At 40.9% G+C, this 26,214-nt stretch overlaps 1 protein-coding gene across 1 annotated transcript in view; it reads left to right on the top strand.

Annotated features, from left to right (window-relative positions):
* LOC132000940 (cytochrome P450 2J2) overlaps positions 1 to 24,536 on the top strand; it is a 35,751-nt gene extending 11,215 nt beyond the window's left edge. The window contains exons 2-9 of the mRNA XM_059374924.1: positions 324 to 486; positions 3,141 to 3,290; positions 3,694 to 3,854; positions 6,360 to 6,536; positions 8,522 to 8,663; positions 11,489 to 11,676; positions 16,119 to 16,257; positions 22,003 to 24,536. Of these exons, the coding sequence (XP_059230907.1) occupies positions 324 to 486; positions 3,141 to 3,290; positions 3,694 to 3,854; positions 6,360 to 6,536; positions 8,522 to 8,663; positions 11,489 to 11,676; positions 16,119 to 16,257; positions 22,003 to 22,181 (1,299 nt within the window). The 3' untranslated portion in view covers positions 22,182 to 24,536. The remainder of the gene's footprint in view (positions 1 to 323; positions 487 to 3,140; positions 3,291 to 3,693; positions 3,855 to 6,359; positions 6,537 to 8,521; positions 8,664 to 11,488; positions 11,677 to 16,118; positions 16,258 to 22,002) is intronic.
* The last annotated feature ends 1,678 nt before the right edge of the window (positions 24,537 to 26,214 follow it).

Below are 26,214 nucleotides of genomic sequence, written 5' to 3'. Positions count from 1 at the left end.
TCCCCTCACTAGACTCTAAGCTAAGATGCTCCTGGGTTAGAGACCTTGTTTGTTTTATTATAGTTACATCTTCATGCCTTGTTCTTAGGAGAGTGGTGTAGGTTGAATATATGAATAAATATTTATAAAGAACATACACATCCTATAGTGAATTCAATCCAACTCTAGTAGAGAGGAGGAGAAAGGGAAACAGAGAAGAAATGTTCCCATCATGCCAAGGTACACATAGACTCTCCTCAGTACAAGATCTTCCCCAGCTACACAAACCCCCTCCATTCCCGGACACACAGACATGTACATATTCAGTTGTGACTATTTTTCAGTTTGTGAAGAAATATGGAAACATTTTTAGCATGCAGCTTGGTGACTTACCTGTAGTTGTCGTAACTGGATTACCCTTGATCAAAGAAGTCCTTGTCGACCAGAACCAAATCTTTGTGAACCGCCCTGTGACTCCTGTCCGAAGACGTATCTTTAAGAGCAATGGTAAGTTTCTTAACCAATGTAAGGTGGCTGTGTTCAATAGTCTATGATCTGTTAAAGATGCCTCTGTGGCTATAATTCTCCAACACTCTCATGGAGCAGGCCCATTATAAAATTTCAGAAATTAAAGAACGCTGGATGCTGGATGCCCACAATTCTCTACTGAAGGCATCTCTTAGAGAACCTGGCAGGTTCTGTCAGGGATTTAGAAGAAGCTGGGTCTCCTGCCTGAACTCACTCTGGAAACACTGATGAACAAGTAATTGCATTACTCAGTGATGGCAGAGAAAGAGGCAATGCATTTTCTTTATCTCTTTCTGCTTCCTGCTCCAATCTCTTCCCCTAGGCAAATCGATGCAGCTCTGCTTCCTTCTGATGCTTATGTAAGTCCCTCTTCTTGCCTCTAGTTCAGTGCTTTCTTGTTAGGGCTGTTACAGCATCTTAAGCCTTCCATTCTGTGTTAGAACACTTTGGCAAGAATACTTAAAATCGTCATTAATAGATATAAACACTACTGTATGTTGGCTAACTGAACATAATAAATGAATGAATGAATGAATAAAATCTCTGTAAACCCCCCAAAAATAGAAAATAAATGTTTTTTCAGTTTCTTTATTGGCTATATATATTCAAGTTTTTGTGTTATTTCTTAAGTTACTTTCAGTAATTATTTCTTGGAAAATTCATTTTAAAAAATAATAAATGCAAAACATTTAAAAATCTAAATGGATAACTCAAATCTATTACTCTACCAAAGCACCATTTCTTTCAGTTGCTTTCCAATTCCTTTTTGATATAGTTAATCTTCCAACACTACCAGGCACTACCTACAGGCACTACCAACACAACAGTTAGTAGTGCAGATAAAATATGTGTCCTTAGGTAACTTACATTCTATTCAGAAAGACTGCATCAATTCGCTCTCATAACTTAAAGTCTTATTAAGATATGTACAGGATGCATTTATTAGTGGCATCTAACCTAATCCTTGGATTCAAGGAAAGCTAATGTAGATAAATGACAATCAAGTTAACAAAATGAAGAGGCAATCAGGCATATAGACTAGAATAGAAAAGTTCTTGAGGTGGGAAGAAGATCAGTGAACTTGAGGTAGTAAAAGGTAGCCAGTGTGGCAAGTGCAGGGATTAAATGGAGATAACGGAAGGAAGATGAACCTCTTGAGGTTGGCCAGGAATTGTTCACACAAGTTCTTGTTAAGTGTGTTGGGTTTTATGCTAATAAAAATGGAAATTCTTGGTTTTAAGTAGATGAAGGAATCACCATATTTATGTTGTACATTTTAAAATCTTGTGTAGTTTGCCCCATAGAAAATGGCATACAAGGAGCAAGAGACTATGGTAGGATTTTAGGTTAGAAAAGGTCGCAGTGTAGACTAGGGAGATGGCAATAAATGACAATAGAGTAGATTAGACCAGGTTAGTAGCAGTGAAGATTCACGAATTTGAGGTATCCAGGGGGGTAAATCCAATAAGATATGATGACCTACATGGAGATGGAAAGCTGAATGAGGTGATGTAGACACCAAGTGGGTAGATAATAGGAGGAATATTTGGAGTAGGACAGATGTTTAGCTTGGGTGTGGAGTTGCATGGAGAACATCATGGATATGCTGAGTTTGAAAGGCGTTTATGTAGTCTAAGCCAGTCAAACAGTGGTGTATGTTTGGAGCTCAGGGACAGAAATAAATATTCACTATCAATAGATGCTATTTAAAAATTTAGGAGTTGATGAGATTGGCGTGGGGTTTTGGGGAAGAAGAGGCTTTATAGCTTATCTTGAAGAACTCCATCATTTCAAAATTTGATAGAAGAGGATGAGCTAGCAATAGATATGGAAAGGAGGAAAATCTGTAGGGTGTGCTGCCTTGAGCACCTGGAAGGGAAGGCTTCAGGGGAAAAGTCCTCATACTGCTGAAAGGTCAAGAAAAGTAAGGTTGAAAAGTTCCCCTGGATTTGACAAAGATGGCTATCTCATGCAGATTGTGGAGGCCAAAGTCAGGCACTCAGAGGAGTTGGAGTATTCTCTGGAGGTGAAGAAAAGAAAGGAGGGTGGCCTTATCTGTGTCGTAAAACAAATGAATTTTTGAATATAACAAGATTTTTTTTTCCTTTACTTTCCCGTGTGCTATTCTTTCTGCATGGAATAGTCACTCTTCCTTGCTTTCTTGAGTCATTCCTTATCTTTCAAGGTCCAGTTTAGATAAGATGTTCTTGGAAAGCCTTGCCTCCTTATGAGTGTGTATTTTATCTTATCCATGAGTGCATTCTTAGTATGTAACATAAAACAAATATTTCAGTATATTTATGTGACCAGTAATCAAAGCATGGACTTTGGAATCCAGCAGACCTGAAATGCCTCTTCAGCTGGTTATTCTGACCCTGCAAAGTAAGGGTTATACCCATCTCATAAAGTTTCTGTTAAGTGCTAACTTACATAATGCAGTAAAAACACTCATTTCTCTGCACTAGCAGCAATGAGGCTAGCCACTATATCCACTAGTTTGGGATTATTTCCCTGAATAGTTTTCAAGTGGCTTAATGCCCTTCGTCTTCCCACCAATACATAGTCCCATACCATTTGCCATATATTTACATAACAGAATAAGAATATCATAATGTTGGCTTTTTCATTTCCAGGATTGATCATGTCCAATAGCCAAACATGGAAGGAGCAAAGAAGGTTTACCCTGGCAACACTAAGAAACTTTGGTCTAGGAAGAAAAAGCTTAGAGGAACGCATTCAGGAGGAAGCCCATTACCTCATCCAGGCAATAGAAGAAGAGAATGGTGAGTTGTTTCCTAGGACAGATGCAGGAGATTGTGACTCATTCATTCACTCACTGAACAGATACTTACTAAGTGCCTAAGTACCTACCTTGTGCACAGCACCATGCTAGGCACTGAGAATATTACAGTGACCAACCAATCATGAACCTGCCTTCACGGAGCTCTAGGGTTATGCACAAGAAGACTGGTATTAAACACATTCCTGATTTTAAATGCTGGTCGTTAGTATGACTTCCCAGGTATTAACCGAGTTCTTATTATATGTCAGACCCTGTGTAGGGGGCTGTGGTCAGAACTTCACAGGCAAATCTATACTCAGTATGTTAAATGTCATGAAGAGCAGACTCTCAGTAGAAAACAGAAACAAGCGAATCAAAGGATTCATCTCTTCTTCCACCTCCAGGACAGCCTTTCAACCCTCACTTCAAGATGAACAATGCAGTTTCCAATATTATTTGCTCCATCACCTTTGGGAAGCGCTTTGAGTATGAGGATGAACAGTTTCAGGAATTGCTGAGGTTGCTGGATGAGGTCACGTGTCTGGAGGCATCAATGAGATGCCAGGTAAGGGGTTCTCTTTCTGCATCTTGGACAAGAATACTGGAGCTGATGTCAGACACAGATGGGTTCCAACTAAATATCATCTTTTTGTTTAAGCTAAAGTTATCACCTTTTATAATTGACTTCAACTCAAACTTATTTGAAATCAATCTGTTGACTTTAGTGTTTTTTGATAATATTATTGGATATTGACTATATACAAAGAACATTTCTAACATGCATGCAAAGAATAAAATGTCCATGTTATATATTTATACATCCATGTCATTTTATCTAAAAGCAAGATATTGCCACTGACTTTGGGTCCCGCCCCTCCATGTCCCTCCCTAACCCAGCCACTCTGCTGGCCCCAGAAGTACTCTTCTGTGCTTGGCTTCTCCCTTGGCAGGTTGTTTGCAGATTATCTGTGTCAGTTGCTCTTTTCTTTTTAAAATTCTGAATAGTATTTCATGGTATGAATATGCCACTGTTTGTTGCTCTATTCTCTATTGATGAACATTTGGGTTGTTTCCAGTTTGGGGATGTTATGAATAGCTGCCGTGAACATTCTTGTACCCTTGTTCATGTGACATGCCCACTCATTTCTCTTGAATTTATACCTGGACGTAAAAGATGTCTAAAGGTTTCAAAAGCAGTTACACTACTTACCTGCCCATCCACACTTGACATTATCAATCTTCTCATTCCATATAGACCTTTGGGGTTCAAACATCACCCTTTCCTTGGCGGACCCTGCTCTCCATTTTGTCCCTCTGGGTCTGTGAGTCTGTCAGAAACTGCTCAGCTTCTTGATCTCTCAACCACTTTCCTGGATTTGGAAGAGACTTCTACGGGAAAAGTGGCCCTGTTAAGGCCACCTCTCTAGTACCTAAAAGTGGATTTATTTTTATTTATTCCTGAAAAATATCTTTGCCTGGAGCTTTATGGACCCATCGCTTCAAAACCAATAAAGCAGTTAGCTTTTAGCAGTTAGCAGTTAGCAGCGTGATTCCTGACACATTTGAAGTATGCAATGAATGTGAGCTATTATTATTGTCAAAGCTATTTTGAATTCCTTGTTCTCATTTCTAATCACAGCAGTCCCAGTTCAATAGTTCCATGTTCTCCAGTCCTATTAAGACAGAAAGTCATAAGAGTTAAGTGGGTACCCAGCTGATGTTCCCCAAGGAAAAGTAATTCCTGAGAGGGTAAGAAGGGGCAGTAGGGTAAGGTTATTAAGTATTTCTTGGAGTCTCAAAATAGGCCAGGCATCTTGATGGACAAATATAAACTTTATCTGTTAATTAAAAAAAAAAAAAGAAAAAAACCCTTTAAAAATGAAATGACACATCATGGTGTATACAAGCAGACCTGGGAATGTGTAAGTAAATCCAGATAGTGGTCCACTGGTTTTGTGCTAGGTGCTATATGGATCTCGTGTCATCCAGCCACCAGAATAATCCCAGGGCCCCACTGGCAGCTATTTAAACTAAGGAGCAACAAATTGTATCATCATCATCATTACCACCACCAAAATATTATAGTTAAAAAGCAGCAGAGCTAATGGACCTATATCTGTCTCATTTTAAGTCTAGGTGACTTTCCATTTTGTCATGCTCCTTTCTACCAGATATTATTAGAGAAAATATTTTTAAAAGTGCTTTCTTTCAGTAAAATGTCTTACCTACATGGAGCTTATGTCATAGCAGGGCAGGCAAATACATACACATGAAACACATATATGTATCCTACACACACACACACACACATATGAGTGATAATTCTCCTTATGAAGGAGAATAAAACAGGATAAGGGAATGGAGAGAGGGTAGCAGGGGTGCTTATAGGATCATTAGGTTTTAAGATCCCTCCAGGGTGGTGATATTTGGAGCAGCACTTTAATGAAATGAGGAACTAGAGTTCTACAGATTTCAGAGGAAGAGCGTTCTAGCTGGAAGGAATAGCAAATGCAAAGACCCAAACAAGAACATCCTTGATGGCATCATAGAGGCCAGTGGTGCTACGCTGGAGTGAGTAAGAGAGAGTAAGATGGCAGGGAGTGATAGCAAAGGGGGAGACGGTTGTGTGGGGGGTGGGGCAAGGAGGGGTTGGCTGGTGCATGCAGAGCTTATGTCAGGAGAATGATGTAGAGTCATGGAAAGTCACTTGAGGATTGAGAGCCAACAAGGAAAATGATCTGATTGAACTATTAAACGATGCCTCTGGGAGCTCTGTGGGGAGTGGGTTAAGAATGGAATCGGTGAAGCTGATGGAGGCTGTGACAGCACCCACGTAAGAAATGCTGGTGATTGGTACTAGGGGACAATATCGCTGGGGCAGCGGGATGTGGATACACTTCGGATGGAGTGCTGAAATGCTTTGCCAGCAGGTGAGAAGAGAATGAGAGAGAAGAGTTAAGGTGACCCAAATTTTAAGAGCAAATAAATGAAAGACAGAGATGATCAATTATTTTGTCTTAAAAAATGGGCATCAGATTGTCTCTATGAGTGTTTTGTTTTTCTCAATTAGCTCTACAATCTTTTCCCATGGATTATGAATTTTCTTCCTGGACCTCATCAAACACTCTTTAGCAACTGGGAGAAACTGAAATTGTTCATTGCTCATATGACTGAAACCCACAGGAGAGACTGGAACCCTGCTGAACCAAGAGATTTTATTGACGCTTACCTCAAGGAAATAGAAAAGGTGAGGGAACCAAACTTGTTTCTTTGTTCTTAAAGAACAAATGGGGGTATACTAGTCTCCCATTGCTGCTATAACAAATTACCACAAACCTGGGGTTTCCGAACAACACAGATCTATTCTCTTTCAGTTCTGGAGGTCAAAAATCTGAAAGCAGTTTCACTGGGCTCGAATCAAGGTGTTGGCAGGGCTGGTTCCTTCCGGAGGCTCTAAGAAAGAATCTGTCTCCTTGACTTTTCCTTCTAGAGGCTGCCTTGATTTACAGCCACTTTGTCTATCTTCAAAGCCAGTATGTAGCCTCTTCTCTGCTATCATTCTTACATCTTATCTTTATGAACCCCTTGCCTCTTTCTTATAAAGACTCTTGTAATTACTTTGAATTATCCATAATAATTGTCCTGCATCAAGAATCTTAACTTATGGGGCACCTGGGTGGCTCAGTGGGTTAAGTCTTTGTCTTCAGCTCAGGTCATGATCTCAGGGTTGTGGGATTGAGCCCCGCATCAGACTCTCCTCTCAGCAGGAAGTCTGCTTCTCCCTCTCTGCCTACTTGTGATCTTTCTCTGTCAAATGAATAAATAAAATCTTAAAAAATATATATTAATCGTAACCACAAAGTCCCTTTTGCCATATAAGGTAACATCCACAGGTTTCAGAGATTAGGATATGGATACCTCTGTGGGTCATTACTTAATTTACCATGGGGCAGTCAATATAGAGGCAGCCTTTCATAGAGTATAAGAGCAGCATTTACTTAGGATTGACAAGGTAAGTAGAAATAAAGATAGGGGTTGAACAATATTTGGGTTGAGGCCTTGAGGATGCCCAAATACTACCTGTTCATCTTCTGTTCTCCATGCTTTGCCCATATCTGAAGGAGCTATATATAAAAGGAAAACTAACAAATAATCTTCAAAGGACTCTTTCATTTTTAGCTGGACCTGTGCCCAGTTGACTGTCCCTTCCCTTAGCCCCCAGCGCAGAACACAAGAAGAGCTAAGCTGGATGCCAGAGTTCAAGCTCAGGGCCCGGGTGGGACTTTTGCCTTCCTCCCTGATCTTCCTACCACTCACTTTCCAATATTATAGGAAAGACGCAGGGAAAAGCCACATTGGGGGGACTGCCTTCAGCACAGTAAACCCTGTGGTCAATGAACATCCAGGCATCAGTGTCATAATCTTTCACTCATTAGCTTAGTTGAGCCTCCTCTTGGCGTTGATAGATTGGTGGATTTCTATCCACCTCCTCTTTTATTTCACCATATTGGATAACATTAGTAGAAGCACTGATCTCTCCCCAGAGGAGGAGACTTTCCTTTCTATATGTTGTTCAGGTATGGGGCCACACATTGAGAGGTCGGTTGACAGATTGAAGCTTCCAGGGAAAGGTAACAAAGATGATGGAGGGCTGTGAGGTTGATGGAATCAAGCTTTCTTGGTTTCACCTAGAAAGGAAGAGATTAATAGGGAAATATGAGAATTGTTTTACATAAGAGGAGCTCAGTTTATTCTTCCTGGTATCAGTACAAGCATGTGTTGAGTATTTGTTACGTGCTCTTTATATCTCATGTAATTCATAATGCCATCTTAAAGGGCACATGTATTTCATTACTCTTTTTTGAAACAGGAAACTGAGGTGCATAGAGATTGACTTGCCCTCGGTCATGCAGATAGTTCACAACGATATAGCTAATATTGGAATCCAGGTCTGTCTTTCTATTAAGCTGTTTCTCTTTCCACTGTACTAATAGATTCTCCCAAATTATAGGCATAAACGAAAAAGTTATCTTGATTTTCATCCACCAAAGCCAACAAAAGCTTCCAGCATTTGGGGCAGGAGGATGCTAGTGATATTGCATAATAAGCCTCTACCTCTTGAGCTGGCCAAGAGGGATCTTTTCTTTCATGTTCTCACCCTAGGGTGAAGCCCCTGTGTATTGTAGCAATCAAGAAACAACTGAATAAACCAATAAACATTGTGCTTTCTAGAACAGGGACAATGCTACATCAAGTTTCCATGAAGAAAATCTCATCTATAGCACCCTGGACCTCTTCTTCGCTGGAACCGAGACAACTTCAACCACACTGCGCTGGGGTCTGCTTTACTTGGCCCTCAACCCAGAAATCCAAGGTGAGCATGTCAGGGAGTGTCCCTGGGCCCGGACAGAATGGTACCTCTTGGAGCATACTTCCCCCTAGCTGGGGCTAGAAGATAGCATGGTAGAATGAAAAGCTAGGACAATCATGAGGTGATACTTGAAAACGGGTACCTTCTTCAGTTTTTCTGTTGGATTCGGATGGGTTCACATCACAGCAATATAACAAAGTCCCTGCCCTCAAGAAAACCCAGAGTCTAGAGGGGAGTCAATGGAGTCAATTGACATTGTGGTGAGTCCCAGGAAAAGACTGACATTCTTACATGAAATCTGAAATCTGGTTACAGCCTTCCGTCCTTGTAAGTAATGTATTCTGTTTCCCTGTGGATAATGTTCAAACTCCTTAGTCTGGCATATCACACCCTCTGATGTGCCTCCTTCTGTCTGTCCAGCCTCAGCTCCACCCACCCTGCATGGTGGTCTCACTAAATTACATGGTTGTTTTTTAGTTTTTGTTTTGTTTTGGTTTTGGGGTTTGGGTTTTTTTTGTTTTGTTTTGTTTTGCACTGTCCTTATTTATGCCTCTGCCATCAGAACTGCTCTTCCCTTTACCACTTATGTAGTTCCACAGTTTCTCTATATGGCAAATCTCCAGATGGCGCTTGAAGAAATCTGCTCAAATACAACCTCCTCTAAGATGTTCCCTCATGCTTGTAGGAAACTACTTCCTTTAAAGATGACTTTAGGATTATTAGGATTATTTTCTTCCTCTAGAGATGCCATAATATGCCTCCACTGCTGTGCTGATTGCACATTATTCATGTATCTTCCCCAAAGACTATTGTCCATTCAAAGCAGTGATGGTTGCAATCTTCTTCTTCTTCTTTTTTTTTTTTTTTTTTTTCCTCTAGGACCCAGAACAGTTTGAGCATAGGAGAGACTGGATATTAGGATACAGTTTTTCAAACTGTGGGTAACAGTTTGTTAATGGGACATAAAATCAATTTAGTAGACCAAGACCAACATTTTTTCCTAAAATAAAAATAGAATAGAAAAGATCAGAAAAGATTTTCCCATGTAGTAAGGATAAATTTGTTCATGAAACTATTTCTTTCCATAATTCTACATAGAAGTATGTTTCACATGTGTGTATATTTGTGTTTATGTGCCTTTAGTCATGATGTAAAATGCTTTTAGAACTATGAATTATATTTTCTAAAAAGCTGAAAAGCTACCTCATTAGGTTATAGATTTGGCTTCTGTAATAAGGTCTCTAAAATAACAATAGCTTAAAATGATGGATGTTTATACCCATCTTCATAGCAACTTTATTCACCACAACTAAAAGACAGAAGCAACCCAAGTGTCCATCAATGGAAGACTGGATAAACAAAACTATTCAGTCTTAAACAGGAAGGAAATTCTGACACATGCTCTAACAGGGATGAACCTTCAGGACATTATGCTAAGTTAAAGAATACAGTCACAAAAAGACATATACTGATAGTTCCATTTACATGAGGTTTCTAGAGTGGCCAAATACATAGAAACAGAAAGTAGAATGGTGGTTTCCAAGGGCTTCAGGATAGGAGAAAATGAGAAGTTATTGTTTAATGGATGTACAGTTTCAGTTTCTCCAGATAAAAATTCTGGAGATTGGTTGCACAATGTGATTATATATATATATATATATATATATATATATACACACACACACATATATAATATTTCATATATAATATATATTATATGTATATTTTATATATAGTATATATATAAAATGTATATTTTAAAATATATTGTATATTATAATATATGTATATTATAAAATATACATTTTATATATATATAAAATCACATTGTGCAACCAACATTGTGTGTTTATATATATATATACACACACACATATGAGTATATATATATATATATATATATAAAATCTTTAAGCTGTATGCTCAAATATGGTTAATATGGTAAATTTTATGTCACATATGTTTTACCACAAGTTTAAAAATGTTTTAAATGGCCAGTGAGAAAGAAATTCACTTTATTTCTCTCTAAAGTAAAAAAGCCTGAGCTGGACTCTGCAGAGCCCTCTGGGCTCTAAGGTCCTCTCAGCATGTTGCTCTGTTGTATCTAGAATGATGCCCTTGTTTGCACTCTCAAAGATGGCTCACCTCAAGGGCTGCCTTTCCTCGAAGAAGTAGGGAAGAAGGGAAGAAGGAAATGCATACCCTTCCTTTAAGGATATGTTTTAAGTATTAAACATCCCTTTTACATAGAGTCTGTTGACCAGAACATAGTCATGTGGTCACACTTAGTCACAAGGGAATCTGGGAAATGTAGTCTATAGCTGGGCAACCAGGAGTCCTGCTAAAATCTCTACTATTGTAGAAAAAGAAAAAAAGAGGGAAAAAAGGTATATTGGGGCACAGTTAGCATTTTCTTTGACTTGCTGGGTGCTCACCTAAACTAGTTCATGTAAATCTCAAGATCTCCTTAAGAGGAATGTAGATCATCCTCACTAAGAAGAGAAAACAGAGGCTCAAAGAGTTTCAGTAACTTGCAGCAGTAATGCTGCAGAGCAAGACTTTGCAACCAGATATATCTAAATCCAGGCCCACTTTTCACTCTGAAATATCTCCTGAAAAACCAGAGTCTATAATGCCTGCTATAGTTTTAGCCTTTTTTCTTTCTTTATTTCTTCTTTTACTTTTGTAGATTTTTTTTTTTTTTTTTTTTTTTCCCAGCTATAGACTACATTTCTTTTAGTCATTTTAATCCTGATTGTTCCGTTCTTCAGCTTAATCAGGCTTAAGGAAGGTTGTGGAATAATAGAATAAAAATCTTTCTTTTCCAGAAAAAGTCCAAGCTGAGATCGACAGGGTGATTGGTCAGTCACAGCTGCCGAGCTTAGCCACTCGAGAGGCCATGCCCTACACCAACGCTGTCATCCACGAGGTACAGAGAATGGCAAACATCATCCCCCTGAACGTGCCCAGGGAAGTGACAGATGATACCACACTTGCTGGATACTACCTGCCCAAGGTAACCAGGGACTCCCGGCCTCAGATCCTCAAGCCCATCTTTTTAAATGGTAGAAACTGTGACCAATACCCTTGTCCTAGGGAATCGCTTACATGAGAAGAGTGCTGTGTTACACCGGAGATAATACTGGCTTTTTTTCCCTATGTGTGGTCTTTGGAACGTTAATTCAACTAGACATTAACAGGTATTAAGCTGTATGCTCAATACCTGAGGGGAAGGGGGATTCCTATGATTAGGCAAAGACTGGCTTTTCTTTGCTGTGGGATGTCTCAGTTTTTTTGTTTTTTAACCATGTGATGTGCATTATGGATCTTTGTGCGGATCAGCAAGCAGCAATTCTCCGTCAGACTTTGTCGTGTGGCCCTTTGCTTTGCCAGGGTGGAGTTTCTCACAGCACTAGGGACCTGCCAGGCTTGGAAAATTTTGCCTCATAATCATGGGGTTATAGAATATTGAAGAATGAAAGGACATTTGAGACCATTTACACCATCTAGTTCCATCCATGTTGCTGCAAATGGCAAAATGCCATTCTTTTTGATAGCTAATATTCCATTGTTTATATATACCACACCTTTATCCACTCATCTATTGACATCTGGGCTCTTTCCATATTTTGGCTATTGCGAACATTGTTGCTATAAACATTGGGGTGCATGTGCCCTTTCAAATCACTAGGTTTGTATCCTTTGGATAAACACCAGGTAGAACAATTGCTGGGCTGTAGGGTAGCTCTATTTTCAGCTTTTTGAGGAATTTTCATAGTTTTCCAGAGTGGCTGCACCAGCTTGCATTCCCACCAACAGTGTAGGAGGGTTCCCCTTTCTCTGTATCCTCACCAACATCTGGTTTCCTGAGTTATTCATTTTAGCCACTCTGACTGGTGTGAGGTTGTATCTCATTGTGGTTTTGATCTGTATTTCCCTGATGCCCAGTGATGTTGAACATTTTTTCATGTGTCTATTGGCCATTTGTATGTCTTCTTTGGAGAAAGGTCTGTTCAGGTCTTCTGTGCATCTCTTGATTGGATTATTTGTTCTTTGGCTGTTGAGTTTGATAAATTCTTTGTAGATTTTAGATACTAGCCCTTTATCTGATAAGACATTTGCAAATATCTTCTCCCATTCGGCAGGTTGCCTTTCAGTTTTGTTGACGGTCTTCTTTGCTGGGCAAAGCTTTTGATCTTGGTAAAGTCCCCATAAAGCATTTTTGCTTTTGTTTCTCTTGCCTTTGGAGACGCGTCTAGCAAGAAGCTGCTGCCGCCAAGGTCAGAGAGGTAACTGCCTATGTTCTCCTCTGGGATTTTGATGGGTTCCTGTCTCACATTGAGGTCTTTCAACCATTTTGAGTTTATCTTTCTGTATGATGTAAGAAAATGGTCCAGTTTCATTCCTCTACATGTGGCTGTCTAATTTTCCCAGCACATTTGTTGAAGAGACTGTACTTTTTCCATTGGATATTCTTTCCTGCCTTGTTGAAGATTAGTTGACCACAGAGTCATTGAAGGACCATTTCTGGGTTCTTTATTCTGTTCCATTGATCTATGCGTCTGTTTTCGTGCCAGTACCATGCTGTCTTGATGATGACAGCTTTGTAATAGACCTTCAAGGCTGGCATTGTGATGCCCTAAGCTTTGGTTTTCTTTTTTAATATTCCTCTGGCTATTTGGGGTCTTTTCTGGTTCCATGCAAATTTTAGGATTGTTTGTTCCAGCTCAGTGAAAAACGCTGATGGCATTTTGATAGGTATTGCACTGAATCTGTAGATTGCCTTGGGTAGCATAGACATTTTAACAGTATTTGTTCTAATCCATGAGCATGAATGTTTTTCCATTTCTTTATGTCCTCCACGGTTTCTTTCATAAGTGTTCTATAGTTCTCAGAGTACAGATTTTTTACCACTTTGGTTAGACTTGTTCCTAGGGAAGTTATGGTTTTTGGTGCAATTGCAAATGGGATCCTTAATTTCTCTTTCTTCTGTCTCACTGTTAGTGTATAGAAGCGCAACTGACTTCTATGCTTTGATTTTATATCCTGTGACTTTGCTGAATCCCGATGATCAGTTCTAGCAATTTTGGGGTTGAGTTGTTTGGGTTTTCTACATAGAGTCATCAAGCCATAGGCGAAGAGTGAAAGTTTGACTTCTTTGCTGATTTGGATGCATTTTCTTTCTTTTTGTTGTCTGGTGCTGATGGTGGGACTTCCAGTACATTTTAAACAATAGTAGTAAGAGTGGACATCCCTGCCATGTTCCTGATCTTGGAGGAAAAGCTCTCAGTTTCTCCCTCTTGAGGTTGATATTTGCTGTGGGTTTTTCGTATGTGGCTTTTATGATATTATGTTCCCTCTATCCCTACATGGCTGAGAGTTTTTATCAAGACAGGATGCTGTACTTTGTCAATTTTTTTTCCCTGCATCTATTGAGAGGATCATTTGGTTCTCATTCTTTCTCTTATTAATGTACTGTATCACACTGATTGATTTGCTGATGTTGAACCAACCTTGCAGCCCAGGAATAAATCCCAATTGGTCATGGTGAATAATCCTTTTAATGTACTGTTGGATCCTATTACTAGCAACTTAGTGAGAATTTTTGCATCCATGCTCATCGGTGATATTGGTCTATAGTTCTTTTTTATTATTATCTTTGTCTGGTTTGGGGATCAAGGTAATGCTGGCCTCACAGAATGAGTTTGGAAGTTTTCCTCCTATTTCTTTTCTTTTGAGACAGTTTCAGAAGAATAGGTATTAATTCTCCTTTAAATGTTTGGTAGAATTCCCCTGGGAAACCATCCAGTCCTTGACTCTTGTTTGTGGGGAGATTTTTGATTACTGATTCAATTTCCTCACAAAGGAAACTTTGTTCTCAAGCTGCCCACCAGTCTTAAGATCTCCACGACAGCTCGGCCCTCTGGTGTCCTCTCTGCACACTGCACATACAGTTCCTTTTCTTTCTCAAGGTCTTGGCCTGCTTCTGTGGATCCATTCCAATTTGTCTAGGTCCCTTTGCGTGTGCCTTATCTGGGGACAGAACCGGAGGCGCTTACCCATTCCTATGCCTATTCCTACAGCTGTTTCCATTCACTGTTTTCTTACTGATTGCCATCTTTTGGGTGAAGGCTGAGGTCTAAGTTATTTCACAGGTACTGTTTGCATTTTTCTAGCAATTCGTTTAGCTCAACAGAGTCGTTCTACCCCTGATTTTTAATATCAGCTTTAATAAAGACCATGGGAACTGAGAAATCTCACTTACTGTATCTTTTTTTTTTTTTTAAGATTTTATTTATTTGACAGACAGAGATTAGAAGTAGGCAGAGACACAGGCAGAGAGGAGGCTGAGAAGAGGAAGCAGGCCCCCTGCCGAGCAGAGAGCCTGATGTGGGGCTCAATCCCAGGACGATGAGATCATGACCTGAGCCATCCAGGCGCCCCTCACTGACTGTATCTTATAGAAGCATGGAGCCATGGCTTTGACATAAACTAGACCTTGAACAAATCATGGCTCTACCTCCTTCCACTGTATGACTCTGGGCATGTCACTTCATGTCTCCGAGCTTTGACTGACTTATCCGTACAACTTTAAAACTACTCCAGAGGTGGAGATAAAATAAGATCATTCATGTAGTGTTTAGAAAATGCTCAAAATAGCCATTATTTCTTAAGTAATTTAATAAATGTCCATTAAGCATCTAAAATGCCCCCATCTAGGAAAACAACTCTGAATAAAGTAATCATGCAAGTATGTACTTATAAACCATGATAAATGCTCAGCTGGGAGAACGCGCTGGTTTCCATAAAGATATTTACTAGGAGTAAAGGGCTTCCAAAGGGAAGTGTTTGAGTTGAGGATTAAAGGATGATTGAGAGTTAGATCAGTGATAGAGAAAAAAGGCATTCCAGGCAAGGTGAAGAGCTTGTAAAAGGCCCTGGAAGTGAGTAGGAACATAGCATTTTTGAGAAACTGAAAGGAGGCCTCTGTAGTGTGAGCGCAGATGAAGGAGAGCCGTCCGAACTGGGGGAGGGGGGGGGGGGGGGCGGTCAGCAGATGGGGGTGTGAGGGAAGGGGGGGGGGAAGCTACTGAAAGGTATTCAAGATGTGGGTATGTGGATGGGTGGGGCATCACTAAATCCTGTTCAAAGCTCACTCTGCTTTTAGAGTGTGGAGCAGTCCCTGTAGGAAGATCCCTTCTTCAGACAATAGAATCTACACTTCCCTGGTCAAATGCCCTGCAAACCCATCACTTTAAGCTGTCCCATCACAAAGAGCAGGGGCCAGGGTAGGTGGGAGAGGGACTGGGCTCGAAAGACAGTGAGTTGGGGAGGAGGAGGGAGTCTGTGGGGTGGGGTGTGATCAGCCCCTGGTGTGGGAGTCAGGGGACTGCTACTCTTCTGAGTAGGTGTGTTGTGTGGGTCAAGCCTTGCCTGAGTCTTTGCTGCCTTCTCCAGGGGACCATGATCCTGACCAATCTGACTGCACTGCACAGGGACCCCGCAGAATGGGCCACCCCCGACATGTTCAATCCGGAGCATTTTCTGGAGAATGGACAGTTTAAGAAAAGGGAAACCTTTCTGCCTTTTTCAATAGGTGAGTTATAAACAAATAGGAGTGTCTGAATCTAGAGTCTTTCTCTTAGCCCTCCCCCTCCTCTTCTCCCTGCTACACGTTACACAGAGCCCTCACTAATGGAATACACGATAGTCTGCTTATCATTAACTTAAAAATAAATAGAAATTGAATTTGTGGTCCACTGTCATTTTGGTGATGACACTAAGGCTTCCAAGGGGAGGAACTGGAATTTGAACCCAAGTGGTATGCCCTGAAGCCCAAGGGGCATACCACCCTGAGTATACCTGGACGGATTCTGATTAGATCTTTGTCTTACTTCACCTCATTCTATGTCATCTTTGCCCATATTGGACAAGTCCTCCCTAATAGGAAAGCTGCTATGAGATGTAAGAATATCTTCCAGTCTTCTGTCTACAGTAGCTTCAAAGTTTGTATTTCAGTACCAAGTCCCAGCTGTAAATTTCAAGGATTATAATTATTCTTGCCTCACTGGTGCTCTGCTATTGAGAATTTTATCATACCCTCTTAATTACAGACTTCATTTGCAAGCACATGATCTCACTTAATCTTTGCAGCAACCCAGTTATTAATAATTAGACGGGAAAGTGAGCTGTATTTCCATTCTTAATATGAGCTGTATTTCCATTCTTAATATGAGGAAATGTGAGCTGTATTTCCATTCTTAATATGAGAATAAGGGAGAGGTTTCTTATCCAAGATCCTGTGCCCCAGAAATTGGCAGAAGAGGGGCCCAAGACTCAAGGTTTTATACTTCTGGTCTACTGCTCTCTTTACCACAAACTGGAATCTAACTCATCTTCCCACTTAAAGGCCCTTCCACTTTGATTGAGAATTCATCCCACAGCTATCAGTTAGCATACGCATGCATAACAGTCCACAAACTCAGTGGCTTAAGACAATAAGTTATTAAAACTGTAGTATTGCTTATAAGTCTATAGTTCAGCTAGGTAGCTCTGCTGGGTCTTAGCTGAGTTTGTTTGTGTGTTTGGGAGGTCAGCTGGCTGAACAGCTGATCTAGGATGACCTCAGCTGGAACAACAAAGCTTTCCACATTACCTCTCATTCTGTAGCAGCTAGCCTGGTTTGTTTACATGTTGGTGTTAAGATCCCGAGAGAAAGAATGGAAGCATAAAATGTCTCTTAAGGCTCAGGCTGGGGACCGACATTCTGTCGCTTCCACGGCATTCTGTTGGCCAGTGCAAGTCATAAACTCAGTCCCACCTAAGGGAGTGGAAAATACTATAATTTTTGGTGGGAAAGGGTATGAAGTCACATATGAGTACATGGAGAAGAGGGGAATTAGAGCTGGTTTGCAGTCAGTTTTATCCCCGTGATGGAGGAGAATGAAATTCAAAGAAGGCAAACAATTTGGGGATTCCCACAGGAGGGATGACAGAATGAGAGTTAGCTGAACAGAAGAAACAGAAATCTAAAAAATCCAATGAGTTAAGAAAATGCCAGCACACTGTTTTTTTCTTTCCCACCCCACTCCCATCTTTGGCACACAGTTGCTTTTCCTGCTTCTTGGTCTAGCACTTTCTGGAGACAGCGTCCCTAAGAGAGATATGGACGGCCCCTTCTTTTTTCTTGGGAAAGAAGATCATGTGTGAAATTACTACTTGTACATAACCAGGGAATATTGTGAAGCTATTTTGGCAAATTCCTATTTTCTTTTCTTCACTGAAGTCCTTCCAGGTTGATCTGACATGGCAGCAGGCAGCTTCAGGAAAGGCAAGAATTTGGTTCCTTATTTTTCAAATAAGATCGTTTGGTCACAGAGGATGAGGTTAGGAAGAACTTTGCTCACTACCCACAGCTGGTTACTACTGGTTTCTGACTATCTGGGTCTGGTTTTGTCATCATGAATGGATTCTTCTAGGAGAATCTTAGTACTCACAGGACAGCTGACTAGGTACCATTTTAACAAATTTGCTCATCATGCTACGTGTGATGGGTAGAGAGAAAGACAGAGGGAACAGAGATGAATGAGACACATGTTGGTAGGAAACACAGGCCCCAAATAATGTAGTAGCAGCATAATTGTGCTGCACGTTCACATTTACTAAACACTTCCGCAGGTGTTACCTAATTTTATTTCCTCAACAGCCCCTTCTAGGCAAAGGACAAAATGAAGGCATGCATACATTAATGAGTTTAAGAGTATTTGATTACATGGGAAAATACAAAGTAGCACATGCAGCACAGAGAATTATACCAGTTATAGTTTCCAGGGGGATCCCCATAAGGACCGTGAGGAAATATGTCAGAATGTTAACAAGGGCTCTTGTAAGGATTATGGGATTACAACCATCTTTTACATCTTTTATCATCTTCTTTATACCTTTCTTTTTCGTGCATTTAAAAAAGAAGTCTGTGATGAATATGTATTACTTAGGGAGAAAGTAAGTTATCATAAGCACACACACACAAAAGAGATGGCAGAAGTGAAACTGCAGGAGGCTGTTGCAAGGAAGAGGAGAGTAGAAGCCTAGAGTGGGGGTCAAAGCACAAGTGAGATGAGGGGGGGTCTGCGCAGCGTGGCTGTGGTGGTGATGGGTCGTATACAAGGGATACAGATCCAAAAAGTAGACCTACTGATAATAATGGGAGGAAGTTACAAATAGGGAAAAAAGAGAAGATAGAATGAACTCTGGTGTTGAGTTGGAACCAGAGGTTATCGATATGAACTCAGATTTCTGATAGGTAGGTTGGCAGATATAGAAATATAGATGTAAACATGGATACATATACATATATTTAAATATATACTCAAGTACATACATACAGATTCCCCAGCTCTAGCCTCTGATGTGCACTGACAGCAGCACAACCCTGATATCAGCAAGCATGCCAAATGCCCAGATCTTGGTTTCTAGATATCATTATCCACTAAAAGGAATTTGGACTTCTAGAAAGATGGCTGATTCTAGGGTTGGGAAAGGGTAAGATGAGCCTGAAACACACTGTTGTGCCCAAAAGTTAAGGAAATACCAGCTTGAATGGGCAGCTAATAGCCAAATCTGGAACACCTTGAGCATCAAAACAAATAGTGATAACAAATTATAACCCTTTGAATAAAAATAGGAATCTCTGAACTCATACTGATATAAATAAATGGGTAGAAAAGTGGGTATGAGTGAAAGAATTTCCTTTAGAAGAATTCTAGCTAATAGATGTGGAAGGAATGATGGAATTTTAAAGCTCATGACTTGGCAACCATCAGAGTAATAAATAATTTAGCCAAGAGACAGCAATGGAAACTAGTGGATGAAAGGTCAGTGAGGAATGGCTCATTAACATAGTCTTAAAGTATTTACTAGTTACAAAGAGAAAAATAATCATTTTACAGGGGAAAATTTGGTAGACACCACCTTAATTGAGTGACCAAAGTTAACACCACCAATAACGGGACAAATCAAAACTGTGTACCACCCAATAGAAGGAAATGAAAACACAGCCTCACTTTGGTGTTACTCCTATCAGAAATGCATGACCTCACGACCTGAATCTAATCATGAGGAAACATGAGAGGCATTTATCAAGTAATCTGTTTGTTGTCTTCAAAAAAGCCAGTCATATAGACCTGGTGTGGATACACACACACACACACACACACACACACACACACACACACGAATAGCATTCAGCCATAAAAAAGAATGGACTCTTACCATTTGCAACAATATGGATGGCATTAGAGAGTATTATGCTAAGCGACATAAGTTAGTCAGAGAAAGACATATACCATATGATTTCATTCATATGTGGGATTTAAGAAACAAATGAGGAAATGGAAAAAAAGAGGCAAGAGACACAAACCAAGAAACAGACTCAACTATAGAGAATTCATGGTTACCAGAGGGGAGGGAGGTGGGTGGTTGCCTGAAATAGGTGGTGGGGATTAAGGAGCGACTTGCCATGATGAGCACTGAGCAATGTGTAGAACTGTTGAATCACTATGCCGTACATCTGAAACTAATATAATACTGCACGGAATTAAAGTGAAAAGCTCAGTAAGAAAAAAAAAATGTCAGACATGGCAGCTTGTCACTTGCATGACAGCCAAATGCACCAGTTGATACTCAACTGGCCCTTTTCCAATAAAGGGCATTATTGGGACAAATAGCAAAATCTGATTGGGGATCTCGGGGGCAAAATGGTAGCAATGTGTCAGTTTGCCTGAATTGGTGGTTATACTGTAGTTATGTCAGAGAATGTCCTCGCTTTTAGGAAATCCATACTAAAGATTTCATAGGTAATATAGACAAGGCACTTTCAAATAAATAACTCAGAAGAAACAAGTTCTTTGTATTATTCTTGCAAGTTTTCTGTACTTCAAAAGTGTTTCAGAATAAAAGGCATGCTATGGAAAGTATCACAGTAAAGAACTGTAATATGCAGAAAGCTATTTTAGTAATCCCACCATCCAAAATGTTTTTACTGAAAGGTAGTCTTGTGATAGGCATTAAGGAGGGTACATATACCATGGACCACTGGGTGTTATTTGCAAACAAATGTACTGTATGGTGACTAACATAATATAAAAAAATATATAAAAAATAAAGGTAGTCTTTTAAATTGTATTCTTCCATTTTTTGAGAATTAACCAGAGGAAGTTAATGCTAAACTATTTTATAGTAGAATGTTTATTATTATCTAGGTGATGTGTTAAGCTAGTTTGTTTTTCAATGTAAGTTATTAAATTCTTTGATCTATTTGGATTCAGTGTATAGCCCACCCAACACATAAAATAAGGTTCCCATTTTTAGTGTGTGGGTTTATTTGTTTTGTTTTGTTTTTTTTTTTTGTTTTATTTTGTTTAAGGAGTAGAGGACAGAGGGAGAGAGAGAGAATCTTAAGCCCAACACTGGGTTTGATCTCATGACCCTGAGATTATGATCTGAGCTGAAATCAGGAGTCTGACACTTAGCTGACTGAACCACCCAGGTGCCCCTAAAATAAGGTTCCCATTGTAAACACACACACACACACACACACACACACACACGCTCCCCCTGATGCCCAAATCACATGGCTAGAAGGCGCAAGGAGTTGAACTGGATCTCCCTCTGCCTCCAGTTCCTCCCTCACATAACAAGGAGTGAAATGGTGCCAACTGTGGGCCAAGGGATTCGGCAAGGGACACGCCCCCCTCGTTAGAAGCAAAATCCCCACTGGAGAAGGACTGCTATGTTTAAGGACTATTCAAGGAAAGAGCCTGAGAAAACTCCAATGTAGAGGGCCATCCATGGCCATGAGACCCGCAGTCATGAGGGAGGAAAACATGACATAAGGGAAAGACATCTTGCATTTTAGAAACTCTGCTCTGAACTTTATTGGCTTATACTTTTCTACAGTCTTAAGGAATGAATAAATTAATCAACACAGAGTTTTTTGTTTTGCTGTCTGCTAATGTTGTTTGCTGACTGGTTTTTGAAAAGCCTTTCAGCTAACAGTTCCACTTTTGAGGTCAACCCAGGCCTCCCTCCTCTTTTGTCCTACACCCTGTGCCTTCACCCTGTGGGGCAGCTGCCTGACCCCTGAAAGCATTGGGAGTTTTTGAGTCCAGACTTACACTTTGGCCTGGACGGTTGTCAGATTAAATGAGCCTCTGTACATAAAGCTCTGGGACCTATCAGCCCCTTCTTCTGCTTAGGTTTTGCAAGAAGTAGGAGATATCAGTTCCGGGTGGGCACCCACACCAGACGGAAAGATGATTTGTCTTATGCTTTTGCCTTTCAGGAAAGCGGGTATGCCTTGGAGAACAGCTGGCCAAGTCTGAGCTGTTTATTTTCTTCACGTCCCTTGTGCAAAAATTTACCTTCAGGGCCCCCAACGATGAGAAGCTGAGCTTGAAGTACAGAACGGGCATCACCATCTCCCCAGTCAGCCACCGACTCTGTGCAGTCCCTCGGTCCTGATGTCGGAAGTCGCCGGGCAGGGAGAGGAGAAAGGAAGGCAAAAAGTGGTGCGCCCTTGAAGGCACTGGCACCTACTCAGAAGGGAGGTGATGAAATGGAACGTGACTCTAAGGGACAGCCATAGGAATTGAACTCAAGAGGAAGCACAATCCAAATCCCAGCCTTGCTGTTTTCTCTGATGGAGCCTTGAGCAGATCTGTTATGTTGTGAATGATTTACCTTTTCATCCAGGAGATGAAAAGCAGATAATGATTCTTCCTCTAAAGGAATGGACTTTGAGTGGTTTGGTAACCATACAGCTTATCAGAAAAGTTAGAGCTGAAATCTGCCTTTTTCCTGCTTGCTTCTTTAGACATGGATTTGCTTCTAGCCTGTGGTGGTGGCTCAGGTCACAGTGGTCCCAAATGTTTGGTAAGAGTTAGAATTTGGACCCTGGGGCAGCCAGAGGCTGCCCTCAAACGCTGTCACACTTGGTGGCACTATCCAAGCTTTACCTTGCTCCCACCCTAGAATGGCCCTCTGGGAAGTCAGCTAGGCAGCTAGTACTCCCTATTTGTATGCAGGTTTCTACAAGGAAGCAGTTTCTGTAGTTTACTTAAGGGAATACTACACTGGCTGTGGAATCAGGACCAAGTAGAGTGTGACCACTACCAATTAAATGCGGGGAACATGTTTGGGAAACAATGTGGAATTTACCTTCCATCCGTAAGAGTATCTGTTTGCCTCAATTCCTCTATCAGGCATCTTTCCTCAAGGATTTAACTGTTTCCTTTTCTGGCAAACAGATGGTCAGCTTTTGAATGGTTAAATATTACCAGCCTAAACTCACCAGAGCCCTGGTACAGTATTTTATAGTAGGGAACCAGAAATGCCAGAATCTTGCTCAGTCCTTCTGCATGTAGTTGCTGAGGGGAGACAATGGGAAGAAAATTGAAGGTCAAGTAATGGACCATCAGTAACGCTGATGGTCCATGGAATTTGACGTCAAACCCCAATACAAACAAACACAAAAACCCCTGCCAAACTGGACTAAACCATATGGGAGGTCTTTTTCCCCAAGTTGGAGACCTTGTGTGCTTCTGCCTGCTCCTCTGGAACTCTGCTACCACCATGTAAACAAGCCTGTGTAACCCGATGGAGGATGAGAAACACACTCTAGTCATTGCTGTTGCATCCCTAGCTAACAGCTGGCTGACCCCCAGAGCTCTGCTGAGACCATCTGAGATGAGCTGGACCCAAGCATATCCAGCAGCTGAATGCAGATGCATGAGTGATCCCAGCTGAGACAAGAATTGCCCAGCCGAACCCAGCCTAAACTGCCACCCAGAGCTTTAGGAGTTAAATGGTTATTGTTTTAAGCCACTGTGTTTTCAGATGCACTGTTACACAGCAGTAGCTAACTAATATATTCCTTGAGGGCAGGAACAGTATCTGTCTTTTTCAGGAACAGTGCCTGGAACATGATAGGACTCAAAAAATAGTGAATTAATAAAATAAGGTAGAATCATTATGGGCGGGTGCTAGATTAGACCTATCACTCCAAATCAGATCTCTGCCACTACCCCTCTGTCCTTTTCACCTGATTCCAATGACCTGTTTCTCAGTCCTCATGCCAACTTCTGTTACAGTCCTTCAGGAACAAGGTAGGAGGAGTGCAGGCTTGTTCTTACCTCACTGTGTCTGTTCCATTTCCCAGGTGGCTTTCTGAAATGGGGCCACCTATTCCTTTCCCCATGCTTATTTCTTAAGAATAGGCTGATGTCCCTGGATGGGTATTTTATACTATTTGGGTCACACTGTGTTTTTGTGCATTCACCAACTGCTGTGTGTTCTGCTCTGAAAAGTTAAGAACTTTTCCCCCTGCTTTTAAAGCAGATAAGAAATTAAGCAAGAATAAAGGGTCAAATGGAAAGGGCCACTTTCAGGGGCTGGCACGGAATCATTGATGATGCCTGTTGCAACAGTCAGGGTCAGAACAGAGGTCTCTCTTAGCCCAAGTACATCAAAGGTCCAAAGAGATCACAGGGCTCTGAGGTACCTAAAACAACATTAAAGATTCAAGGGGGTGGACTGCAGGCCATACCTAAATTCAGTTCAAGGTTTTACCATTTATTAACTTCTGCCTGTGAATTAAATAGGGTACTTTACTTTCTTCAACTCGTATCCTAATCTGAAAAATAGAATTAAATAATACCTACTTTGGTAAATTATGAAACCGATCAAAAGAGCCATTATCCCTCTCTGGGTTGTCTCTCCTTGTGGTACTCGGCTCCATGGAACAGTTATGGATAACCGTCTTGATGCATCCAAGAATGGCCATGTCACTTGCTCAATAAAATAGCAGAAGTTCCACAAGCTCAACATGTTTCTTTCTTCTCTGCCACGAGATCAGCAATGTCCCAGATAAAGTTCTGTCAGCTTACATCCAGGTGACAAAGACATAATGCAGAGTCCCAACTGATTCATGATGGACATGCAATAAGACAAACCTATTTTGTTGTGAGCCACTAAGATTTGGGGATTTTGGGTTATGCAGCGTAAGTTATCCTCAACTGTCTGATACATCAGCAATTTAATTGAGAGGACCATATATATTTGTTTGTAGTTACTATGAATACCAAATATGCATGTGGGTCTCTCTCTATATATACATGTATATACATATAATATATATATACCATATATATAGTACTGTATATACATATATATATATGTATATACACACACACACACTACATACACTTGGCATGTAATAGATTAAATTGTAGTTGTAATGCTGTTACAGTCCTTTCAGGCAAAAACTTGTGATTTATACAGTTTTTCTTCTAGACAATTTGATCTTTTCCTCGCTGGATCACAGAGCAATAGATTCTCCCTATTAACGATAAGATCATTATAAATCCTCTGATGGGCTGCCCAAACTCTGCAACCCCTGGGCCTTCACGGGCAGTCTAGGGGAACGGCGCCCTCTGTGTGTGGACTGTGCAGGGCCCTTATGTGTGGACCTGCTCCTTGGCCGGGCGTATGATAAACTTTTGTGATCTGAAACCTGCTTGCTTCATCAGTCACATCTTTTAATGTTTTTGCCCAACAAGTGAGCTCCTCTCAATCTCCTAGACGGACTAGGTCCTTTGTCATTGTCATGTTTTTAAAGATGCTTCTTTTTTCTGTAAGAAGTATCTCATGACACAGGACAGAACTAGTCTGAATGTCAACTCTTCAGTGACATTTTTCTTGACTCTCAGCCAGTTGGTTGCTCCCTCCTCCATTCTCCAAGGAGTTTATTCAAAAGTTTTCATTTCCTTTATCCAAATAATCTCCCAGTTACACTGAGATTTTTGGAGGCAGCTGTGCCTTGCTCACCCAGGCTCCATCCCTAACAGTTTTGGGGCAGAGTCGATGCTCAGTAAATGTTTGTTGGACTTATAGAATGGGGAGAGCAGCTGAGGGGCTGAGGCAGAGCAGGAGCACCAACGGTCCAGTGTCAGACATTTCCTGTGGCTACGTAGCGAGTCTCTGGGCTCTCTGTGCCCTAACCGCACATTCAAAGACTGTACACTAAGGTCCCTTCTTGTTCTAGAAATCTCACCTGTGCAGAGAAAATTCTGAAATGGCAAAGTGAGGACCTCCAAAAAGCCACTCTTCCACAAAAGCATCTAGAAAACTAACAAAAGTTGTCAAAATCCATATTCCCAGAACTCTGAAAAGTAATCAATGTCTTGCCATAATCTGAGCATTTGTTTAAGGTGGAAAAAAAAAAACAAAAGAGCTGGATCTCAGTAAGAACAGCAAGCTCTGTGGCATTTAACTTACCCTAGTCCCATTCTCTTCTCCCCAACTCTGCAGTCTCCTTAAAAAGCAGCAGCCTCGCTACCACAGAGCTGAGAAAACCAAGCGCCAAGGAACCACTGGAGGGGGCAGGATGGGTTTGGAGAACCCCAAAAGCCCGTGCCCAGACAGCTGTCACCCTTTGACCTGTCTGGCAGTTCACCGAAAAACCCCATTCTCAGGGCTTGTCTTTATTTGACCTGAC

This window comes from Mustela nigripes, chromosome 14 (assembly GCF_022355385.1).
Source record: "Mustela nigripes isolate SB6536 chromosome 14, MUSNIG.SB6536, whole genome shotgun sequence".
NCBI lineage: Eukaryota > Metazoa > Chordata > Mammalia > Carnivora > Mustelidae > Mustela > Mustela nigripes.
This window is presented reverse-complemented; position numbering and strand designations above follow the sequence as displayed.